This window comes from Chaetomium strumarium (genome assembly GCF_033439665.1).
Source record: "Chaetomium strumarium strain CBS 333.67 chromosome Unknown B0T15scaffold_3, whole genome shotgun sequence".
NCBI lineage: Eukaryota > Fungi > Ascomycota > Sordariomycetes > Sordariales > Chaetomiaceae > Chaetomium > Chaetomium strumarium.
Window position 1 is genome coordinate 1217541 of NW_026944431.1, and position 18920 is coordinate 1236460.

General features: G+C 55.9%; 7 protein-coding genes across 7 annotated transcripts; 3 read left to right on the forward strand and 4 right to left on the reverse strand.

Annotated features, from left to right (window-relative positions):
* Window positions 1-159: 159 nt before the first annotated feature.
* On the reverse strand, window positions 160-3826 carry B0T15DRAFT_148756 (uncharacterized protein). Its single transcript, XM_062861961.1, has 7 exons — window positions 3207-3826; window positions 2869-3138; window positions 2352-2813; window positions 1738-2290; window positions 1560-1681; window positions 1305-1502; window positions 160-1238 (listed from the first exon to the last, which is right to left on the reverse strand). The coding sequence occupies exons 1-7, from the start codon at window positions 3711-3713 to the stop codon at window positions 417-419; spliced, it is 2934 nt and encodes a 977-aa protein (XP_062722431.1). The 5' UTR covers window positions 3714-3826; the 3' UTR covers window positions 160-416.
* A 2454-nt stretch (window positions 3827-6280) lies between these two features.
* On the reverse strand, window positions 6281-9178 carry B0T15DRAFT_395777 (uncharacterized protein; the record flags this gene model as incomplete). Its single annotated transcript, XM_062864797.1, has 1 exon — window positions 6281-9178. One exon carries the CDS (start codon window positions 9176-9178, stop codon window positions 6281-6283), a length of 2898 nt encoding a protein of 965 aa, XP_062722432.1.
* Window positions 9179-9540: 362 nt separating this feature from the next.
* Window positions 9541-10895, forward strand: B0T15DRAFT_573599 (Haloacid dehalogenase-like hydrolase-domain-containing protein). Its single transcript, XM_062870932.1, has 3 exons — window positions 9541-10012; window positions 10069-10559; window positions 10629-10895. The coding sequence occupies exons 1-3, from the start codon at window positions 9954-9956 to the stop codon at window positions 10805-10807; spliced, it is 729 nt and encodes a 242-aa protein (XP_062722433.1). The 5' UTR covers window positions 9541-9953; the 3' UTR covers window positions 10808-10895.
* Window positions 10896-11769, reverse strand: B0T15DRAFT_527879 (mediator complex, subunit Med21). Its single transcript, XM_062868999.1, has 3 exons — window positions 11590-11769; window positions 11411-11519; window positions 10896-11324 (listed from the first exon to the last, which is right to left on the reverse strand). Exons 1-3 carry the CDS (start codon window positions 11629-11631, stop codon window positions 11065-11067), a joined length of 411 nt encoding a protein of 136 aa, XP_062722434.1. The 5' UTR covers window positions 11632-11769; the 3' UTR covers window positions 10896-11064.
* A 3-nt stretch (window positions 11770-11772) lies between these two features.
* B0T15DRAFT_148839 (uncharacterized protein) lies at window positions 11773-12967 on the forward strand. The gene has a single exon (XM_062861963.1). It carries the CDS (start codon window positions 11887-11889, stop codon window positions 12760-12762), a length of 876 nt encoding a protein of 291 aa, XP_062722435.1. The 5' UTR covers window positions 11773-11886; the 3' UTR covers window positions 12763-12967.
* B0T15DRAFT_148862 (uncharacterized protein) lies at window positions 12899-14239 on the reverse strand. Its single transcript, XM_062861964.1, has 2 exons — window positions 14061-14239; window positions 12899-13889 (listed from the first exon to the last, which is right to left on the reverse strand). The coding sequence occupies exon 2, from the start codon at window positions 13747-13749 to the stop codon at window positions 13174-13176; it is 576 nt and encodes a 191-aa protein (XP_062722436.1). The 5' UTR covers window positions 13750-13889; window positions 14061-14239; the 3' UTR covers window positions 12899-13173.
* A 224-nt stretch (window positions 14240-14463) lies between these two features.
* Window positions 14464-18270, forward strand: B0T15DRAFT_148833 (Lon protease C-terminal proteolytic domain-containing protein). The gene is made up of 2 exons (XM_062861962.1): window positions 14464-17825; window positions 17890-18270. Exons 1-2 carry the CDS (start codon window positions 14700-14702, stop codon window positions 18058-18060), a joined length of 3297 nt encoding a protein of 1098 aa, XP_062722437.1. The 5' UTR covers window positions 14464-14699; the 3' UTR covers window positions 18061-18270.
* Window positions 18271-18920: the final 650 nt, after the last annotated feature.

The window sequence follows — 18920 nt, forward strand, 5'->3', positions numbered from 1 at the left end:
CCTTTTTCGTGCCAAGCGTAATAGCATTGACAATCATGATCTATTTGTGATCCGCGCGAAACTTTTCGTTGATCAGATTGCCTTGAATCCCCCCTGGCGTACAAGTCATGACCGCATCAGGCGCCAGGAGTTCTTCATCGGAGACTGCCTAGGCCGTAAACATCCACAACAAGTCACACAGGAGTCTCCTTCGATCATGCCAAACATGAAACTGTAAACCGCAAAACTGAGAAGCTTTGAATGGATTGAATCAGAAAGAAACAAAGACTCGCAACCGACCAAATGCAGAAGAGCAACTACCAGGGTATTTTTGCGCCAGGGGTATATCCAGCCGTTGGGGTATTTCTCTCTTTTCCTCGCAACTGACGTTAAAACGATCCGCGTCTAAAACCGTGCAAAGCCGAACCATGGGGAATCTAACGAAATGGCCCTACGAGAGGGCCGGGGTATCCTGAACTGGTAGAATGAGACGTAGATGGGCGTCCGCTATCGGCGGACTGCCGGGCATGATGGCGAGGTGTGGCATCGCCGGGCTGTGGAACCGTGAGCTTGTCAACGCCATTGCCGAAAACATGGCCCGAGGACCACGGGTTGCTGTCCTCGTCCGGAAGGTTGACGCCGCTGTCATTCCACGGGTTGCGGTCGGCATTGAAGCTTCTCGTCGACTCAATCGAGATGAGCGACGACTTGGACACGTTGCTGGAGCCCTTGAAGAAGTTGGCCGCCGACTGCGAGCTGTTCTTTCTACGATCCAGGAACGACGAAATGGACGACATGCTGCCCGGCTTGCGTAGACAAGCAAGGATGCTCCGCTCGCGGGCGACTTCCTCACCAAAAGACGGCCTCGTAGGCGAGTCGGTAGACACCGCGGTGGGCGCATGCTGAAGCAGCTTCGAGTTGAAAAAGGGCAGGGACTCCTCGAAGGTGTCCGACTTGGGACGGGGAATGGCACCCTTGATAACAACCGGCTCCACTCCCGCTGTGGCAAACTCTGTATCAAGGAACTCCATGGCATCGCGCAAGCCGCCCGCATTGTTGCGCGTGAACGTCCAAAGGAGAGTGACCGTCGGCGAGCCATTCTCAGTACGCTCGTCTGGCTTCTCATGCACAGTAAGTTCAACCTCGTACTGACTCTGGAGCTTGGGGACGATCGTCTGGACGAATTCCGGTGACTCGAGGTACTTGATCAGCGGAGCCGACCGTTCGAAGACGACCTCGTGCTTGTCGGGAACCATTCCCTACAATCCAATCGTCAGTAAACATGCAGGAGGGCGTATGCTGAACGTGAACAGCGCGGCAATTACCAAAAACTGGTCGATACACTTGGGCACAAGCCACTGAGGACCAGTGACCGTGACTTCATCGCTCGCCTGCTCGGTGCTTGGGAATACGATCTTGCAGTTCCATGTTCTCTCTAGTTCCTCAATCTCCGGCAGCCGCGTGAGCAGCTGGCGGTGGTAAAGACGGTCGACGCTGACGACCTGGGAGGTGAACTCGGAGTCCTTCAGGCGTACATGTTAACTGTTGGGACCTAGAGAGTAAGGGTTCGATTCTCTTACCGCTCGGTCGACCATCTCAAGAATCTCCGTCTTGACCAGCTCAAGACTCTGCGCATTGCGAGCCGGCGTGCGGCAAATGACATTGTCAACCCGGCTGTCATCATCCTCCCGGCCAATACCGCCTTTTGTACAATTAGCACGTGGAGAGACGCTAATTGGGTAAGGTTCGGAAACTCACCTCGGTCCATGGCATTGGAGAACTTGACAAAGACAGAATGCTTCTTCATGATACGCTGAATGTGTTGCCCACCGATGCCGATGATACGCTTGTGGTACTGGTCGGGAACGTGGAAGGAGATGGATGCCGGCATCTCCTGCTCCACCATGGTCAAGCCCTGCTTGAGGGAGTCGAACGATGGAGAGATAACCTCAATGTTGAAGTTATATTCGCCAAAGTTATCGAACATGATCTGGACGCTGCTCTGACCCATGATCTTGTTGATCTTGCCGTTCTTCTTGCCGCTTACGAACTCCTTGTGCTCGTTGGCGAGCTCAATTCGAACGCGGATCTGGTATGGAGATTGAACGGCGAATTTGATCTGGGCGATGACTAGCAGGGCGGCCTTGACCGACTCGTCGGAGCCCGTGATAGAAAAGGATTGTCTGTCAAAGGAGACATCGGCATCCGAGTTGGCGCAGATATCACCAAGCATTGTCCTGATATCTTGGTTGCTAGGCTGGCGAGCATCCGGCTGCACAAAGATCCACGACGCAGTGTAGAATTGTCCGACCTTGACTTGGCATGAGCACTAAAGAACCTCAAGCGACCACCGGAGAGGAAAAAAGGCTTACCAGGGCCATGAGCTCACGAAGAGAGCGCTCTACATGCAAGTTCTCAACAGCCTGCACACGTACCATGCCCTTTCTGGAGCCAAGGGGAGGAAACATGATGAAGGAGCCGTTGGCTTCAACGATCTTCCGGACTTTGTCCATCCGGCTGAGCAGAATGCTGTCGATCTTGGCGGCAGGGATAGGGACATCCTTCGCAAACAATCTAATGCGGGAGAGAAGTTCGTGGATCCTGAACTTGGCCTGCTCGATGGCCTGGGGCGTCTCGCCCGTGATGAAGACTTGGTTGGGATCCCGGCGCTGGGCATTCGGCGGACAATAGCGGTAACACCCTGAAAAGGGCGGGGGGAAATAAATGGCCGTGTTCGTTACGGACTCGATCAGCTTGATGTTCTTGCGGTTGCGGCCAGACAACAGTTGATGCATGGAGGCATCGAACATGACGGCATCGACAATTCTCCCGAGCTACGTTCCGTTAGCACAAGGCCCTTTGCATCCCGCAGCAGCTGGGCAGGCATACGAGTTGGTCAATGTGGATGAGCACGCGCGTCTTGGCATGTTCAGAGGCCAGGTAGTCACCGTAGATGGCAACTCTCCAGCGCTGATCCCTCGGCAACTCTACGTCACCGTTCAAGCCACCCACCAGGGGGGTCAGCTTGGGACCGAGCAGGAAGATGTCGACGCCACAAGCTACTGATGTCTCGTCCAAGAAATCTGTCACCGACTTCTTCAGGACGCCCTCGGAGAGGTTGGCAACGAGATGACCGTCCACGACGACCGTTGTGCAACGCTGTTCGGAGTAGTCATACTTTAGCAAAAGAGCGATTCAACCACGGGAGCACAGTGAGGTGAACCCACCAATGAGAGGGGCGTGTGGTTCAGGATGGTCTCCCTAGTCTGATAAACTACGTCGGGCGCGCCGGAGAGGCACACAGTCGTGACCTGGCCACGGACATTCTTGGGGGTGGTCGAGATGACGTGGGCCTCAATGGGCATTGGATTCGACGTGACGTCCCTGCAGAGCTGGCGCAACTGAGCGAGGTGCATGGCATGCACGGGCAGTTCGTAAACGGGGACGTCGTCGGGAGCTTCCTCGGGGTGTGTCCATCGGAGTACAGCATCCGCAGTGGCATGCAAGATGTCCTCGGTGTCTGGCCCGGCAAGGTCGGAGGCGAACGGGACATTGAAAGAGTAGTGAATAGGGCCGTCGACGACGGGTGGCAGTGGTATCGGAGGTGCACCTTGGGCTACAATGTCTCTTCGGGAATTGATGGCTGCCTGCATGCCCATATTTGCCCGCGACATGCTGAAGTTGGCAGGGCTCATCCGCTCGGGCCAGTGACGCATGTTTGCCAGCTTGTTCATTGTGAAATTCAAGCGATCCTTTGCTGCCCGTGTCGATGGCCTGGTGTCTCGAGTCTCCTGGCTGGTTCGATCAGGGGCCGAATCGCGAGGTTTTGTGCGTTCGACTCCGACGAAGAGACGGGGGTTGGGGATTGTGGGGGGGTTTTGCTGGGACGGCAGCGGCAGAAGCGGCAGAGGCGGCGGACGGCGAGGCAATTGGAGCTAAATGAGAGACCGAAGAAGAGACGTCAGGCTGCGCTGGGGAACGAGGCGTCGAGCCGAGAAAGACAAAAAGAAAATGGGTATCTGGGTATCTCAGAGGAGGAAACACAGGGCGGTCTGAAAGAAAAACAAGGGGGAGGAAGCTGTCGTGTGTTCTTGTCCTTCCTGCGATCTGCAGCTGGTGTTGGGGGAGGGGGAAGGAGGTGGAGGAGGAAAGAGGGCCGACTTTGAGGGATTGGTGGATGGAAGCTCATGGACTGAAGGTATCCAGTGGAGGTCCACCACCCACCATGATGACCGGGAGTTCCAGTAGGAAAGCTTCCCACTGGGCGGGCAGTGGGCACAGGCCCAGCGAGTGAGCGACGGGGCGGAACAGAGTCGGCTGGGAGTACCTTAGCCTTCTGGTCCGTGCCCCAACCAGGGTGCTCTGGCACACGCGGCGCCTGTCAGCAGGAAAGCACTCTCAGGTCTGAAGATGAACGCACGACTTCGCAGGACTTCACGCGCTCAGGTCCAACGAATGTAAGGTGCAGATTACTTGGTAACTCGATGAAAATATGCTCTCACTCAACAGAAATTTGACTATTGTGATTGGAATTGAACTCCTTTGCCACAGTGACTTCAGCATGTGCATCCATTTCTGCGTCATGGAATGTGAGTGCTCAGTTCCTACGTACTAGTAGTGTACTTTCCGACGGATTCCTGCTCTTCCGGTTGCCATTCTCGAGCCCTTCTCCCCTCAGTTCCATCCACACAACTCTGAAGCCAGGGCTATCCAATGTGCCATACTACTATATATTACACAGTATGGAAACATGATCCGCGATCTTCAGTTTCCCGAATCACCTCCAAAACCTGCTGCTGTCATGCTACAAACCTTAACCCTGGTCCAAGAAGCTTGGACATCTCACCATGGTTCCATTGGGTCTGGATTGGAGTAAGATGCTTGTGGAGCCACACTGTCATCTTGGCCGTGGACGTTGTTTCCCAGTGGTACTTCGACGAATAATAGGACAAACCAACATTATAGAGCGGCTTTATCAGTGTCGTGAAATTTCTCGGCCATCAGAGAACTGTGTAATAACCTAGGGATTGATTCTCCTCGGCAAGAACAGGTGTTGTACATACCTAAGTATCATAGTCCAGGAGCGAAACTGAAACTGACGGCAGGACGGCATTTGCCGGGCCAGAACTCTTTCGCACGCACCACTCTCCAGGAAACGGTGGGGGGCCCACAAGCATCAGTTGGATTCGCGGGAACGGTGACCATCTCATCTGCTCATTTCCAGCATTCTCAACGTAGCCCGGGAACGTTCCTCGATGGAACTCATCACCTGGTATGCTCCCATCCAACAAAAGGAATGCATTGAATATCGCCTTCGGTGATCATGGATCTCACGCTGCAGCCAAGATGACAGTTGAGATCGCTGTGGAGTTCAGACTATCACGGACATCTCTTTGGCACACAGTCTGCGTACGGAGGTAACCCACAGCAACCCGAGAAACCATGTTCACCGGCCAGCAGTGCGTCCCTAATCCCGCTCAGCGATAATAAACCAAGCAGGACAGGGCTGAGAGTGGACGACGAAACAGCGACCCCAACCTCTCCGGATCGGCTCATTTACGAGATGTGGCAGTGTTCGAGAAGCCAAACTTCCAGTTCCCTTGGCCTTCGCCGAGGGGCCGAGATGGGAGATGGAGCCGGGAGATTACTACTACCGACCTTGGAATGAGGCGAAGCATCCATCAACCCCCTAACGTTAAATAACTACCCAGATGCGTACCTAGAGTGTATCGCCAGCAGACATAGGTAGTAGAGCTACCTACCTGAGACATGCCGCAACGTGCCAACTAAGAGACATGTGCACACTTCAATCACACAGGAATCCGCTACAGGAACGCTAGCAGAGCGATACACCCGGCGTCATCGATCATCGTATGGTGCGTTTCTCCTTTCGACTACAGTAGTTATTGCTTACACATGCCGGGCTTCGGGCTGCCCTTGATCCCGAACTTCATGACAAGGCTCGGCGTTAACGAAGTGCTTATCTATCAACAGTTCAACACCCAAGTACCAGTATCATATGCACAGTCGGACACATGACCAGGACGTCAAACAAGAAGAGTAGGAGGTAATTTGCGCTGTCAGCCGGCACCAGCTTCGGTCCCTGCAGAGGTTGTAGTAATCCTCTAACTCGGTGTCCCATTATTCCTACACGCCGTGGTAAACTAAATTCAAGGCGTAAGACCCAAAATCAATAACGAATGCACTGCTCGAAGTTATGATACACCGCTTTTCCCCGCCTTTCCCGTCCAATGCCGTGTGTATGTTACCGCAATCGTACACCCAACTCTAAGCCACCCCCTTACCGCATCTCGCGATACCCATCCCTCGGCAGCGGAGGCCGATCTAAGAACACCACCTCCTCATCCTCCCTCGCCGACGGCGGTGGACGCCCATAATACCTCTCCACTGGTTGATGAGGACCTTGCGCGACATACTCCCTATGTATAGCCTGCGGCGGCGGCCCCTCACCCGGCATGGCACTGTATGCCCTTCCCGCTGGCGGCGGAGGCGGCATCGCTTCCCTTCTTACGTCTTGATAGCCCACTGAAGCGCCCGGTGCGGCAGAAACAGCAGGACCATACTCTGCCCTTCGCATTCCATAATCCCTCGGCCCTTCATGCCTGGCCGTGGCCTCCGCACCAGGGCGGACACTCGCGGGTCTCAGAGGTGGTGGTGGATGCGGATGAGCATAATCTCGCGCCGACATGGGAATGGCGTCATCCGGTCCCAGGCGTCGCTCATAGGCCACGGGGACTTCATAGCGGGTGACACCGTCTGCTGGGCGAGCACTGGCCGCTCGGAAGTATTCCCGCGGTGGCGGACGGTCGTCAATGGGTGCTGGGATCCTCTCGTAGGCAGAAGGCGGGTCGTAGCGAGACGATTCCACAGCAGGGCGGGTGGTAGACGCACGGGCACGTGATGGCAGGTACTCACTGGGCGGAGGCGCCATGGCGTTGCTTGGACCAGCACCCTCCCGGTAGGGAGAGTCCGGTTGCGTGACCACACGCCTGGGCGCTGCATATGCCGGCGAGCCTGTGTGGTACAGTACCGCATCATCGTCAAGCAGGTCGACCCGACGGGAGACGGCGCGTGGAGGCAGAACTCGTTCGTACGGCCCTCTGGGCTCCGCGACAACCTCCTCTCTAATGATGGTTGCGGGGCGGGCTGGCTCCAGATACTCACGACCATATGCATCGACGATGATGCGCCGAGGCGGGGCCCTCGGGGGAGGCATTGCCACAGGCGGCCGCTCATAGCCGACCGGCGATTGCGAGCGTTCGGGATATGCTGGGGGACGCACACTCATCCTGGATACAGCCCGTGTGTCGCGATAGTAAGTAGCCACCTCCTCGTGCGGAGGCTCAAGGATGCGGGATGCGGGCCGCACGGTCCGCACTTCCCTAGGGACGTACTGTGCCGACTCTGCCCCGGCTGGGAAGCTGCTGGGAGGGTGCGCTGCTCTGTACTCATCGTAGTAGAGTCTCTCGTACCTCGGGGAAGTGACAAGGATGGGCTCTTCACCGTGATGAGGGCGATAGTCATCGGCTCTCTCATAGCCCACAACCCGTTCCTGCCTAACGACTCTGGGTTGGTAGCGCTCCGGATAGCCTTCCTCGAGTGGCATTTGCGGTTCATACCTAGCCTCGTCATCATGGACCTCCAACGGTTGCTGTTGCGAGTACCGCTGCCGCTTGCTGGGGCGAGCATCCTGAGGGGTCAAAGGCGAAGCGGAACGGGGTTCAGGCTTGATGTATGGTGATGCGGCCGCGGTCTCGACAGCGAGCCGATCAGCCTTCCTCTTCTTCTTCTTGTTTTTCTTCTTTTCCGAACCTCTGCTGCCGTGAGGAGAGCTCTCTGGGCTAGAGCCATGCGACCCCTGTTTTCTAAGTGCAGCAACCTGCGCAGGCGCCGCTTGATGGCCGCCACTAGGCTCTGTTGCAGCTGATTGCGGCTCCCTTGCAATAGCCGAGGAAGTGACAACATGGGTGGGCTGGGGAGCAACGGGAGAAAGATCATGGGCACGAACAAGAGGGGGTTCGCGAGCCCGAGCGTGGTCGAGCAATCGCTCATTTACCTGAGCAAAATCTTGTGCGGCGCTCAGCTGCCCGTTTTCTGCTTGGCCTAGATCTCCCGACCGACTCTGTGAACTGTTCTGTACTGCACCCGCAATCTCTGCTCCTCGAGGCTGGGAGATCGTTGTAGAGCCACTTGCGCCGATGGACAGGCCAGGAACTGTTATCGCAGCCGCCGACGATGCTTGCACCGGCGCGGGAGCATTTACTTGTTGCTGATTCTGCGACGCGGCAAGACCGGGTACAGTTTGTGTAGGCAACGAAGCCGGCTGAGCAGGCCGCACTGGGTCGGCAGGTTCGAAATCGAGTTCCGGCTCGTACGGCGACCCCTCTCGCATCTCTTCATCTTCGGACTCGTTGGGAAGTCGAGACACCATGTTGGATTCCGGAGTGTCGTGTCGGCTCGAGTAGAAGGTATTATCATCAAACGAGTCGCTCGACGCTGAGGCGTTAGCAGCTGTGTCGTCAGTAGACTGCGCAGGAGGGGTCGCATGGACCAGTGACATGGCTTTTGCTAGGATGTCGGCGACATCAAGTTCAGCCAGCTGCTCCGATGCCTTGTTGGCGGCACGACGACGTTGCTCGAGTTGCTCTCTCAGACTGCGCTCCACGCGTTGCCGCTGCAGCTGAATCTCAGCCTTGATCAGGCCATCGGACTTCTCCAAGAGCACTGGATCAATCTCAGGCTTCCCAGACCCGGGTGGCCTTGCGCTTCCAGGTACCCCGGATAGTGTTTCGAGACCCGGTAAGCTCGAGGTCATGTTTACCTGCGCACGTTGTTGGTTTGCTTGCTGAGACTGGGAAGTGTCAATTACCGGGCGACCGTTGTTTGCGGCGCTCTTTGCAGCGGCTGGTCGAGGAGCTGTTGGCGCAGCAGAGCTGGTAGCGGCAGGCAGAGAAACCGAGTTTTGGTTTTGGGCGGTTTTCCCTGGAAAGTGGGATGGTTTGATGCGAGGATGCGACCCGCTGACGACCTCATCGCGAAATCGCAACAGCTTCTCGTACTCCTTGATTTCACGAATCTCATCCGAACTGAGAGATGCCAATGAAGGAGCGTCACCTGCTGACTTCAGTCCCGGGACCCCATTTCCTGCTGCCACCTCAACTGCAACTGCTCCTGCCATGACGGTGTGCTTCTTGCGTGCCACAGGCGCGTGTCTCTTCGAATTGACGTGTCAACGCGACACATGTCATCAGAGACTCTGACGGTTGAAAGAGGTCTGCTAGCAACCCAAGCTGCTAATCAGGAACAAAATCAGCGGCAAAGCGCTGCCTCTTTCTTGATGTAAACAGCAGGGAAAGGCTCTGTTGCAGGAAGAAAACAGCTGGAGTTTGGAACCAGCAGCAGCAGCAGCCAATTTCACTGATGCCAAGACCGAACTGGGGTCCGTGCACGGTCCCGGTCAGCCGCCGGGCAGCCTCCGATGCGTGGCGGCACGTATCCGTACCTTATTAGTGTACGGAATACATGAGGTGGGCCAAAGGCCTCCACTTGTTCAGTCCGGCCTGAGTCAAACAAGCTCTTGATGTTACGAGAACTAGCTAAGTCAATGAGAGTGATGGACAGATCTTGGAAAGAGTGGCATGAGACACGAGGCCAAGTAACGTTAACTGTCATGCACTCCTTTGAGCGATGAGTCTATTGCTGTGCCGATACCCTGCTAGTATAAGTACCAAGGTAGACCCTTCCTAAGCTTTGTTGTTTTGGAAACATCACAGCACCAACACCTGGACCCAACGAATTCCCACTGCTCTCATCCACACGTCGGCGCCGCTTCTATTGCCTCAACTTACGAACCAGCATACGCACGTCAATAACACGAGGCATCAGCTAAAAGACCAAGTTTGTGTTATAGCTTTACATACATAATATCGAGGTTGTCTTGGAGGACAAGGAGGATGGAGTCGGAACGAGTCTATGCCAATGGGGCAACGCCCAGGAGACAAGTCTTCTTCTTGTGAGTACTAGTCCCTGGCAGCATTGCCGGCCTGTGATGTCCTAACTCGAAAACAGCGACATTGACAACTGTCTCTACCCAAAAAGTGCCAAGGTGCACGACCTCATGGCGGATCTCATCGACCGCTACTTCGCCACACACCTCTCACTGCCGTGGGAAGATGCGGTACGGCTTCACAAGGAGTATTATCAGAGCTACGGTTTGGCCATCGAGGGCCTGGTGCGGCACCATCAGATCGACCCCCTCGACTACAACGCCAAGGTGGACGATGCCCTCCCGCTCGACAACGTCATCAAGCCGCGGCCGGAGCTCAAGAAGCTCCTTGCGGATATTGACAAGAGCAAGGTGAAGCTCTGGCTCTTGACAAACGCCTATGTCAATCATGCCAAGCGGGTCGTCCGGCTGCTCGAGGTGGAGGAGTTCTTCGAGGGCGTCACGTACTGTGACTACAGTCAGGTTCCGCTGACCTGCAAGCCGCACCCCGACATGTACCACAAGGCCATGCGGGATGCGGGCGTCGAGAGATACGAGGACTGCTTTTTCGTTGGTATGTTCAACCCGGTGGCCTCTTAGGCCAGCTCTTGCGGAAACAGATGTGAACTGACACTGCCGCTAGACGACTCCTACCAGAACTGCAAAAGTGCGAAGCAGCTTGGATGGACAGTGGCCCACCTCGTCGAAGACGACGTCAAGCCACCGAAGACGCCGGCCTGCCAATACCAGATACGGCACTTGGAGGAACTTCGGGCAGTGTTTCCACAATTATTCAAATCAGACACAACTCGAACAAGTTAGAGAGAAAGGTTGCGTAGACGGCACAGGTAGCGCATAGAAGATAGCCCATGATGCATCATGAATAGAGCGATGTTTTTTTGAGGTTCATACCAGCCTCTCCCCCTTCCCCAAAGAATCCAGAACTCAACGCCTTTTTATGCCACCCCTGACCTCTTGTCCCGAACCGTCTAACACCAACGCCGCAACCCGGTGCAAACCACACGCCACCCCTCTCACCCAGTTTTCCCCGAAAAGCGAAAGGAACCCCCCCTAAGACCCTAGTGCCTCAAAACCGTCTTGAGCAGCCCGTCCAGCTGTTCAAGCACCTCGTCCCGCTCCTTCACCGCCTCCAACCGCTGGGTCTCCACCTCCGCGATCTCCTCCTCCAGGTCTCGGATCATCTGCAGTTGGTCGCGCTCGCTGTTGTCCAGCCCCGGTAGCGCCGAGACCAGCGCCTCGATGAGCCGCGCGTGGTTGACCAAGTCATTTGCAATCTCTGCCTGGCCTGCTTGGAAAGTTTGCGGGTCGAGAGTCTCCACTAGAGGGAGGACAAAGGAAGGGGTGGTGTTAGCTGGGGATTCCATCGGGGGCTAATTAATAATATGGCATTATAGGTGAAAGCACCTTCTTTCGGCGCGTCCTTGAGCTCGGGGATCTTGTCCGTCGGACTGAATGGCTTGAGGTCGTGGTGCCGCTCCACGTAGTAGAAGCCTGCGATGAACATCGTACAGAGCTGTGCCCGTGCGATGCCGGGTTAGCCCGGACGCTGAGCTTGACGTGAGGCACAAGGGAGGGGTATCTACCGTGTCCATCGCTTCTTGGAGCTGTGTGAGAATGTCTGCCATTTTGGAGGGTCCACGGCTCGGTTCCTTTGCTATTGAGTCTTGAGAATGGGAAGTGTGGTGAGACGTGAGACGTCCTGGATCGTAGCGGCATACATAATATGCTGCAGTAGTACTAGCCGGAAATGACAAGGAGCTTTGGCCAACTCTGCGTTCCGGCAGGCAGTTCGCAACTCAAGCTCCTAATAAAGACGGTCTTTTCCCAGCTCCTTCATCAAGACTGAAACTCACCTAAGGTACCTTACGCTTCCTAGGACGATGCGCGGCTCTCTCCCCCGCCGACTGCGGTCTCCCCGCCTCCCAGTTCCTGTCCTCCGGTGCGCCTTTTCCTCGGCCGCGCTTGCGCATCCAATTCCGGAATCCACCCCGGAAGCCGAGCCATCTAAACCGCCAACACAGCAGCAACAGCAATCACCACCAGTCAACCAGAATGCCGCTTCTCCCGACTCCGAAACCACCACCACCACAGCGCACACCACCAGCCCGCCAATAAACCCACCGCTAATCTACCCGTCCGCCCCGTCGCCGCACCACACCGACCTCCCCACCTTCCTCGCCTACGCAGAGCGCACAAACCTCGACCCGTCCTCCACAGTCTACGTAGGCACGCACTTCGAGTACACCGTGTCCGACACGCTCGCGCGGTTCGGCCTTCATCTGCGACGGGTCGGCGGCGTCTCGGACTGCGGCATCGACCTGCTCGGCACGTGGTCCGTCCCCTCTTACCCGAGGCGGGCGCGTCCGCTGCGGGTGTTGGCGCAGTGCAAGGCGGTGCAGCGGCCCGGTCCGCACCTGGTTCGGGAGCTGGAAGGCGCGTTCGTCGGGGCGCCGGCCGGGTGGAGGGGCCCGGTTGGTGTGGTGGGGCTGTTGGTGACGGAGAAGCCCGCGACCAAGGGGATACGGGACGCGCTGGGCCGGAGTACGTGGCCCATGGGGTTTGTGGCGTGCTCGAGGGAGGGCAGGGTGCAGCAGTTTCTCTGGAATCAGAGGGCTAGGGAAGAGGGGTTGGAGGAGTTGGGTGTTACGGCCAGGCATGTTAACGGGGATGGTGAGGGAGAACCGGAGACGGAGTTGGTGTTGACTTGGAGGGGCAAGACACTGCCTTTCGGGTCCCGGGGAGAGACTGGGAGTTGACGGATGGCTTGCTGTCGTGATACAGTGAGTGACGGTGCGAACAAAATTCCGGTCCTTGAGCGATGGGGATGGAACTCCGGTATGCTACTGGAAGAGAGCTTGGGACTGGCAACTGACGTTGGCAGGATGGACTACAACATGCCACACGTCATCGGCTCTATTCCAGCGCCATCTTGCCCCTCACAACAATTCCAGGTTGAATATCACCTGTTGAAAGAACTACGTAGTACCGCAGCTCTCAGTACGCTCACAGCGATGGCTGAAAGTATGCCGCCCGCCGCAAATGATCTAGGCTTGGGGTAATCTACAACTAGAAATACCCAAGAACAATCAATCTAGCTTATACAAAGAGCCAGTCTCTCTGCATAGCATAGGTATCCAAAACAACAACACTGTAAATTTCCAGGCTTTTCAGTCCTCCCAAATCGCCTGCTTCGCCTTCGCGATCTCCTCTTCCTTTTTCCGCTTCTCCTCCTTCTCTTGCTCCAGCCGCTTCCGCTCCTTCTCACGGACCGCGCGGTCGTACGCCTTCTGCTCCTCCGTTAGTTTCGGCGCCCTCATGCCCAGAGCACTAGCAATCATGCGCCGCGCGACCGCGTCTGTCTTCTCGGGCCGTTTGGACGGCCCTGTCGATGCTGGTTCTTTCGGGGAGTCACTTGCGCCGTCGAATGGCGGGACAGTGAACCCCGGCCCGGAGAGTGCGGATGGCGAGAATGGCCGCCTGTTACTGGCTACGGGCGACATAGGTGTTGGCGGTGGCGCCGAGGTGCCGGCCTTGCTAGGGGCTGCCGTGGGTGTCTCCTCTGTGTCTGCGGCTGATTTATCGTCGTCATCGGCCTCGTCCTCCCAGCTGTCTGCGACCGGACTGGCCTTCTTCTGGGGCTTGGCGCGTGCTGTGGGTTTGGTAGTCTCTAGCTCCGTGGTTTTGAGAGACAGCTTGGTGAGGTTCGAAGTGATGTCTTTGTCGTCACTGGCTTTCGTTGCCATGATGAATATAGTGATGGTAAAAATACAGATCTCGAATCTAAGAAGGCCCAGGCCAGAGGAACGATGTTGGTGATTTATGAGACGAGTGGGCCCTGTCTTCCTTGATCAGATGGAGTGAGAAAAGTCGAGGTAACTATCGCCTGTAAGTTGAAGGTGGTTAAACGCCGTCCAAGCATGGGAGCCGTGGGATAGCCGGTCTGTTTATACACGCAAGACAACATGGGCCTGTTTCACAGCATCCTCCCCTCTTAAGCCTCAACAAAGCGCCGAGCTCGAAAGTGCGGGGGTGGGGCATGAGCTCAGGTACCTACTTCGCTGCCTCGCTCGAGCCTCGCTACGAAAAATATACCGACAGTGTGCTATATGGCTACCAAAGACGCCGCTATGTATTAAGCGAAGACGCGTACGCACCCGTTCCCAGACGGATGACGAACTTTCACTGACTTGTTGTGTGGGGTTTGATACCAGAAGCCCCATTCGGGTGTTCGTGAACTGAAATTGGGGCTGTCCGCTTGACTCAAAGCCACAACCACGTGCCACAGTTGGCTGACGTTCTCACTGTGGCTGGTGCGCTCCTGACCCTTGTCAGAACAGGCGGGTTCGGAGCTCAAACTGCAGCCAGCTCCACAGCAGAGCCTCCAGCAGGTTCCATCATTGCCGAAAAGTTCCTCCACTTTGCATTATTCAGACATCGTCGCCATGGGCTGTTGCCTTTGGAGCTATTCTCGGATCTGCCCTTAACCATTCAACCTCGAAATCTCATGGTTTTCCTGTATTCCGCCTTTTAGCTGTATAATAATCGCTTGTGATTTGGGGGTTTGCGACGTGTTTTGCCTATAGACGCCCGTCGCCGCCGCTCTGAGCAGCAGACGAGTTTGGGTTGCTTGGATCTGTAATCCGCCGTTCCCGACATTTGAACCGCTCTAGAACCCACACCATCACCGCCCACAATGCTGCTCCGACAGCGCATACCTCGGTTGCCTACGCCGATACCTCCTGTGTCATCAACAGCATCAAGAAGACTGAGCGCGTGCTCGGTACCGGCATCACTACGGCAGAGGCGACATGTGACGCCGCTGCTGCTGCGAGCCTGGAGGGGCGGATACCCATCAGCGTCGAATTTCTCCACGCACGCCGCACTTGCAAAAAAGAAAGATGGGTTTTTCGACGGCCCTGTTGAACCCCTTTCCGAGGAGGAGAAACGAGCAAATCTCGAGCACACCGAAGCTGAAGAGAAGGAGATTGCGAAGTCCAAGTCTTCTAGCGCCGATGCGCCGCCAAAGAACAATAATGGCCGGGGCACGCCAGAGGCGCCGGACGGGAAGGGCAGCGCTGCCGGTGGTGCTTCCTCGGGATCGGCGGGAGACGATTCAGGGTCCGGCGGCGGCAGACGGGGACGGAAGGGTGACAAGGCGCTCGCGAAACCTGTCGTGCCAGAGATCTACCCTCAGGTTCTTGCAATACCTATTGCTAAGAGGCCACTGTTCCCCGGATTCTACAAGGCAATCACGATCAAAGACCCCAATGTCGCTGCGGCGATCATGGAGATGTTTAAGCGGGGCCAGCCATACGTGGGAGCGTTCTTGTTCAAGGATGAGAATGCCGACGACGACGTCATCCGCAACCCCGATGATGTTTACGACGTTGGTGTCTTTGCTCAGGTCACCAGCGCATTCCCTATGAATGCGCAGGGTGGTGAAAGCGGCGGTCTGACAGCAATTCTGTACCCTCACCGACGAATCAGGCTGTCTTCGCTGATACCGCCGGGCGGGGCAGAGGCCGCGAAAGCCGCTCCTTCCGCAGAGCCCGAACCTGAACCTATTCCAAAAGCATCGGAGGAGGTGGATCAGAAGGGGGACGTGGTTGCGAGCTTCGAGGAGAGCGCTGTCGAACAGAAACCGGAATCGCCCAAAAAGCAACTGTACGAAGTGACGTCGTTCTTGAAGAAGTACCCCGTCAGCATTGCGAACGTCGACAACCTCACCGAGGAACCCCACGACCCCAAGAGCCAGGTGATCCGTGCTGTGACGAACGAGATCGTGAATGTCTTCAAGGAGGTCGCCAGCATGAACAGCCTGTTTAGGGATCAGATCTCGACCTTCTCCATCAGCCAATCCGCCGGTAACGTCATGTCAGAGCCCGCTAAACTTGCCGACTTTGCGGCAGCCGTCTCTGCGGGAGAGCCTGCCGAGCTTCAAGAAGTTCTGGAAAGCTTGAACGTCGAAGATAGGATGCATAAGGCGCTGTTGGTACTCAAGAAGGAGCTCGCCAATGCTCAGCTCCAATCGAAGATCACTAAGGATGTGGAGAGCAAAATCACGAAGCGACAGCGCGAGTATTGGCTGATGGAGCAGATGAAGGGCATTCGGCGAGAGCTTGGCATTGAATCGGACGGCAAGGACAAACTCGTCGAGAAGTTCAAGGAGAAAGCAGATAAGCTAGCCATGCCGGAGGCGGTGCGCAAGGTTTTCGACGAGGAACTGAACAAGCTGGCGCACTTGGAGCCGGCTGCGTCCGAGTTCAACGTGACTCGGAATTACTTGGACTGGCTCACGCAGATCCCGTGGGGACAACGTAGCGCCGAGAACTTTGACATTCTCAACGCTATGAAGGTGTTAGACGAGGATCACTACGGCCTCAAGGATGTCAAGGACCGCATTCTGGAGTTTATCGCTGTCGGCAAGCTACGGGGAACAGTCGAGGGCAAGATCCTCTGCTTCGTTGGCCCTCCTGGTGTGGGTAAGACAAGTATAGGGAAATCGATTGCGCGCGCTCTCAACCGCGAATACTACCGGTTCAGCGTCGGTGGTCTCACGGATGTTGCCGAGATCAAGGGGCACAGAAGGACATACGTCGGCGCTCTACCCGGCCGTGTCATTCAGGCCCTGAAGAAATGCAAGACGGAAAACCCCTTGATCCTCATCGACGAGATCGACAAGATCGGGCGTGGCTACCAGGGTGATCCTTCCTCCGCGCTGTTGGAACTTCTCGATCCGGAGCAGAACAACTCGTTCCTCGACCACTATATGGACGTCCCTGTCGATCTCTCCAGAGTCCTGTTTGTCTGCACGGCCAACATGACCGACACCATTCCTCGACCGCTCCTCGACCGTATGGAGGTCATCAGACTCTCAGGATACGTCTCAGATGAGAAAATGGCCATTGCGGAGAGGTATCTCGCCCCGCAGGCGCAGGAGCTGGCCGGACTCAAGGAAGTCGACGTGAAGTTGACCAATACGGCGATTGAGGAGCTCATCAAGTCATACTGCAGAGAGGCTGGTGTCCGTAATCTCAAGAAGCAGATCGAGAAGGTCTACCGGAAATCAGCACTCAAGATTGTTCAGGATCTCGGAGAGGAGGCGTTGCCTGAAGCCAAGGCGCTCACAGACGAGGGCAAGGCCGCCCTCGAGGAGTCAGAGAAGCAGGGCAAGAAGGAAGAGGCCGGCAAGGAAGCAACGGGAAAGGAGACAACCGAGCAACCCAGGATGCCGCTGAAGGTGCCCGAGAGCGTGCACGTCGTCATTGACAAGGACAATCTCAAGGACTACGTCGGGCCCCCGATCTTCACTTCTGACAGGCTGTATGATGTCACCCCGCCCGGTGTTACCATGGGCCTGGCCTGGACGCAATTGGGAGGTGCCGCCATGTATGTCGAGGCCATCCTTCAAGCCGCTCTCAAGCCATCGAGCCGGCCTTCTCTCGAGATCACTGGCAACCTCAAGACAGTGATGAAGGAGTCCTCGGCTATTGCCTACTCTTTCGCCAAGTCGTTGATGGCCAAGGAGTTCCCGAACAACCACTTCTTGGAGAAGGCGAAGATCCATGTGCACGTCCCGGAGGGTGCGGTGCAGAAGGACGGGCCATCGGCGGGTATTACCATGGCAACATCACTCCTGTCGCTGGCGCTGGAAACCCCAGTTGACCCCACCGTCGCCATGACAGGCGAGCTGACCCTGACGGGCAAAGTCCTCCGCATCGGAGGATTGAGAGAGAAGACTGTGGCGGCGCGGCGAGCGGGCTGCAAGATGATCATCTTCCCGCAAGACAACTTGTCCGATTGGCTGGAACTTCCTGAGGTATGGTTATATATCTACTAAATTCCGCAGGCTGATGAACGTAAGTTGCTAATGAGATGAGCAGAATATCAAGGAAGGCATCGAGGGCCGGCCAGCAAGTTGGTACTCGGAGGTGTTTGATATCATATTCCCTAACCTGGACCGCGAGAAGGCCAACCAGTGCAAGGCCTGTGAGAATAGGAATGAGAAGGAGAAGGAAGAAGAGAAGTCGGAGGAAGACGACAAGAGCGACTAAACGATTCTAGACTGAAGGGACAATGACAATTGACCTAGCGGGGTGCTCCACACTCGTGGCATACGGCGGAGACTACTAGTACAGCGTCTGTGGATTGAGTCAGGCTGCAGTAACAACTGACAATAACCGAGTGCCCATGGAGTCAAGCGAAGAGAGACATCCGGGACGCCCGGCCGCGCGGAAAAGTGTAAGATGGAGGAGCTGGCGCCTAAATTCGGGGAAGAAATAGGGGGAAGGCGAAGGGGGCAAGGTGCATTTACCTGGCGTTACAACGGCGGATCAAATCAACCTACCATACGAACGTGGACGAGATTCTTGGGTTCGATATATAGAAAGGTGGCCCGAGCTAGAGCTGCGTGCATCATCTAGCTCGCACACAGACAGACGCACATCCTCACTCTCTATAATGTTGTATAAAAATGTTGAAGATAACCTTGGGAATCGGTATTCCTTCCCACAAGATCCGTCTCCAATCTGGTCGTTTACGGATAGCTAGTATCTCCCTGGGCGACAGTTCCTCGAGGTTGAGTGGATCAGACTCAGAAATACTATATACCTTACCTATTGAAAGCGCCAAACGCAAGCTCCCACAACCTCCTGGCATGACGCGTGTCACAAAACCGTCTCTTATCTGATGACAGCTTACTGGTCATATTTCAGAGCTAGCCGTATAGGCCAACATGACGCAACCACGCAAATACATACTAGTAATCAATCTCACTAGTCAAATAGCGTCTAGCCCTTGGACATACTACGTACTAGGTGATAGCCTGGAGGTGAATGAAGACTGGCAGTTCGAAATTAACTGGTAGTTGACTAGGAGTGATTAGGGCAAGAGCAAAACCTACTAGCTAAGACCC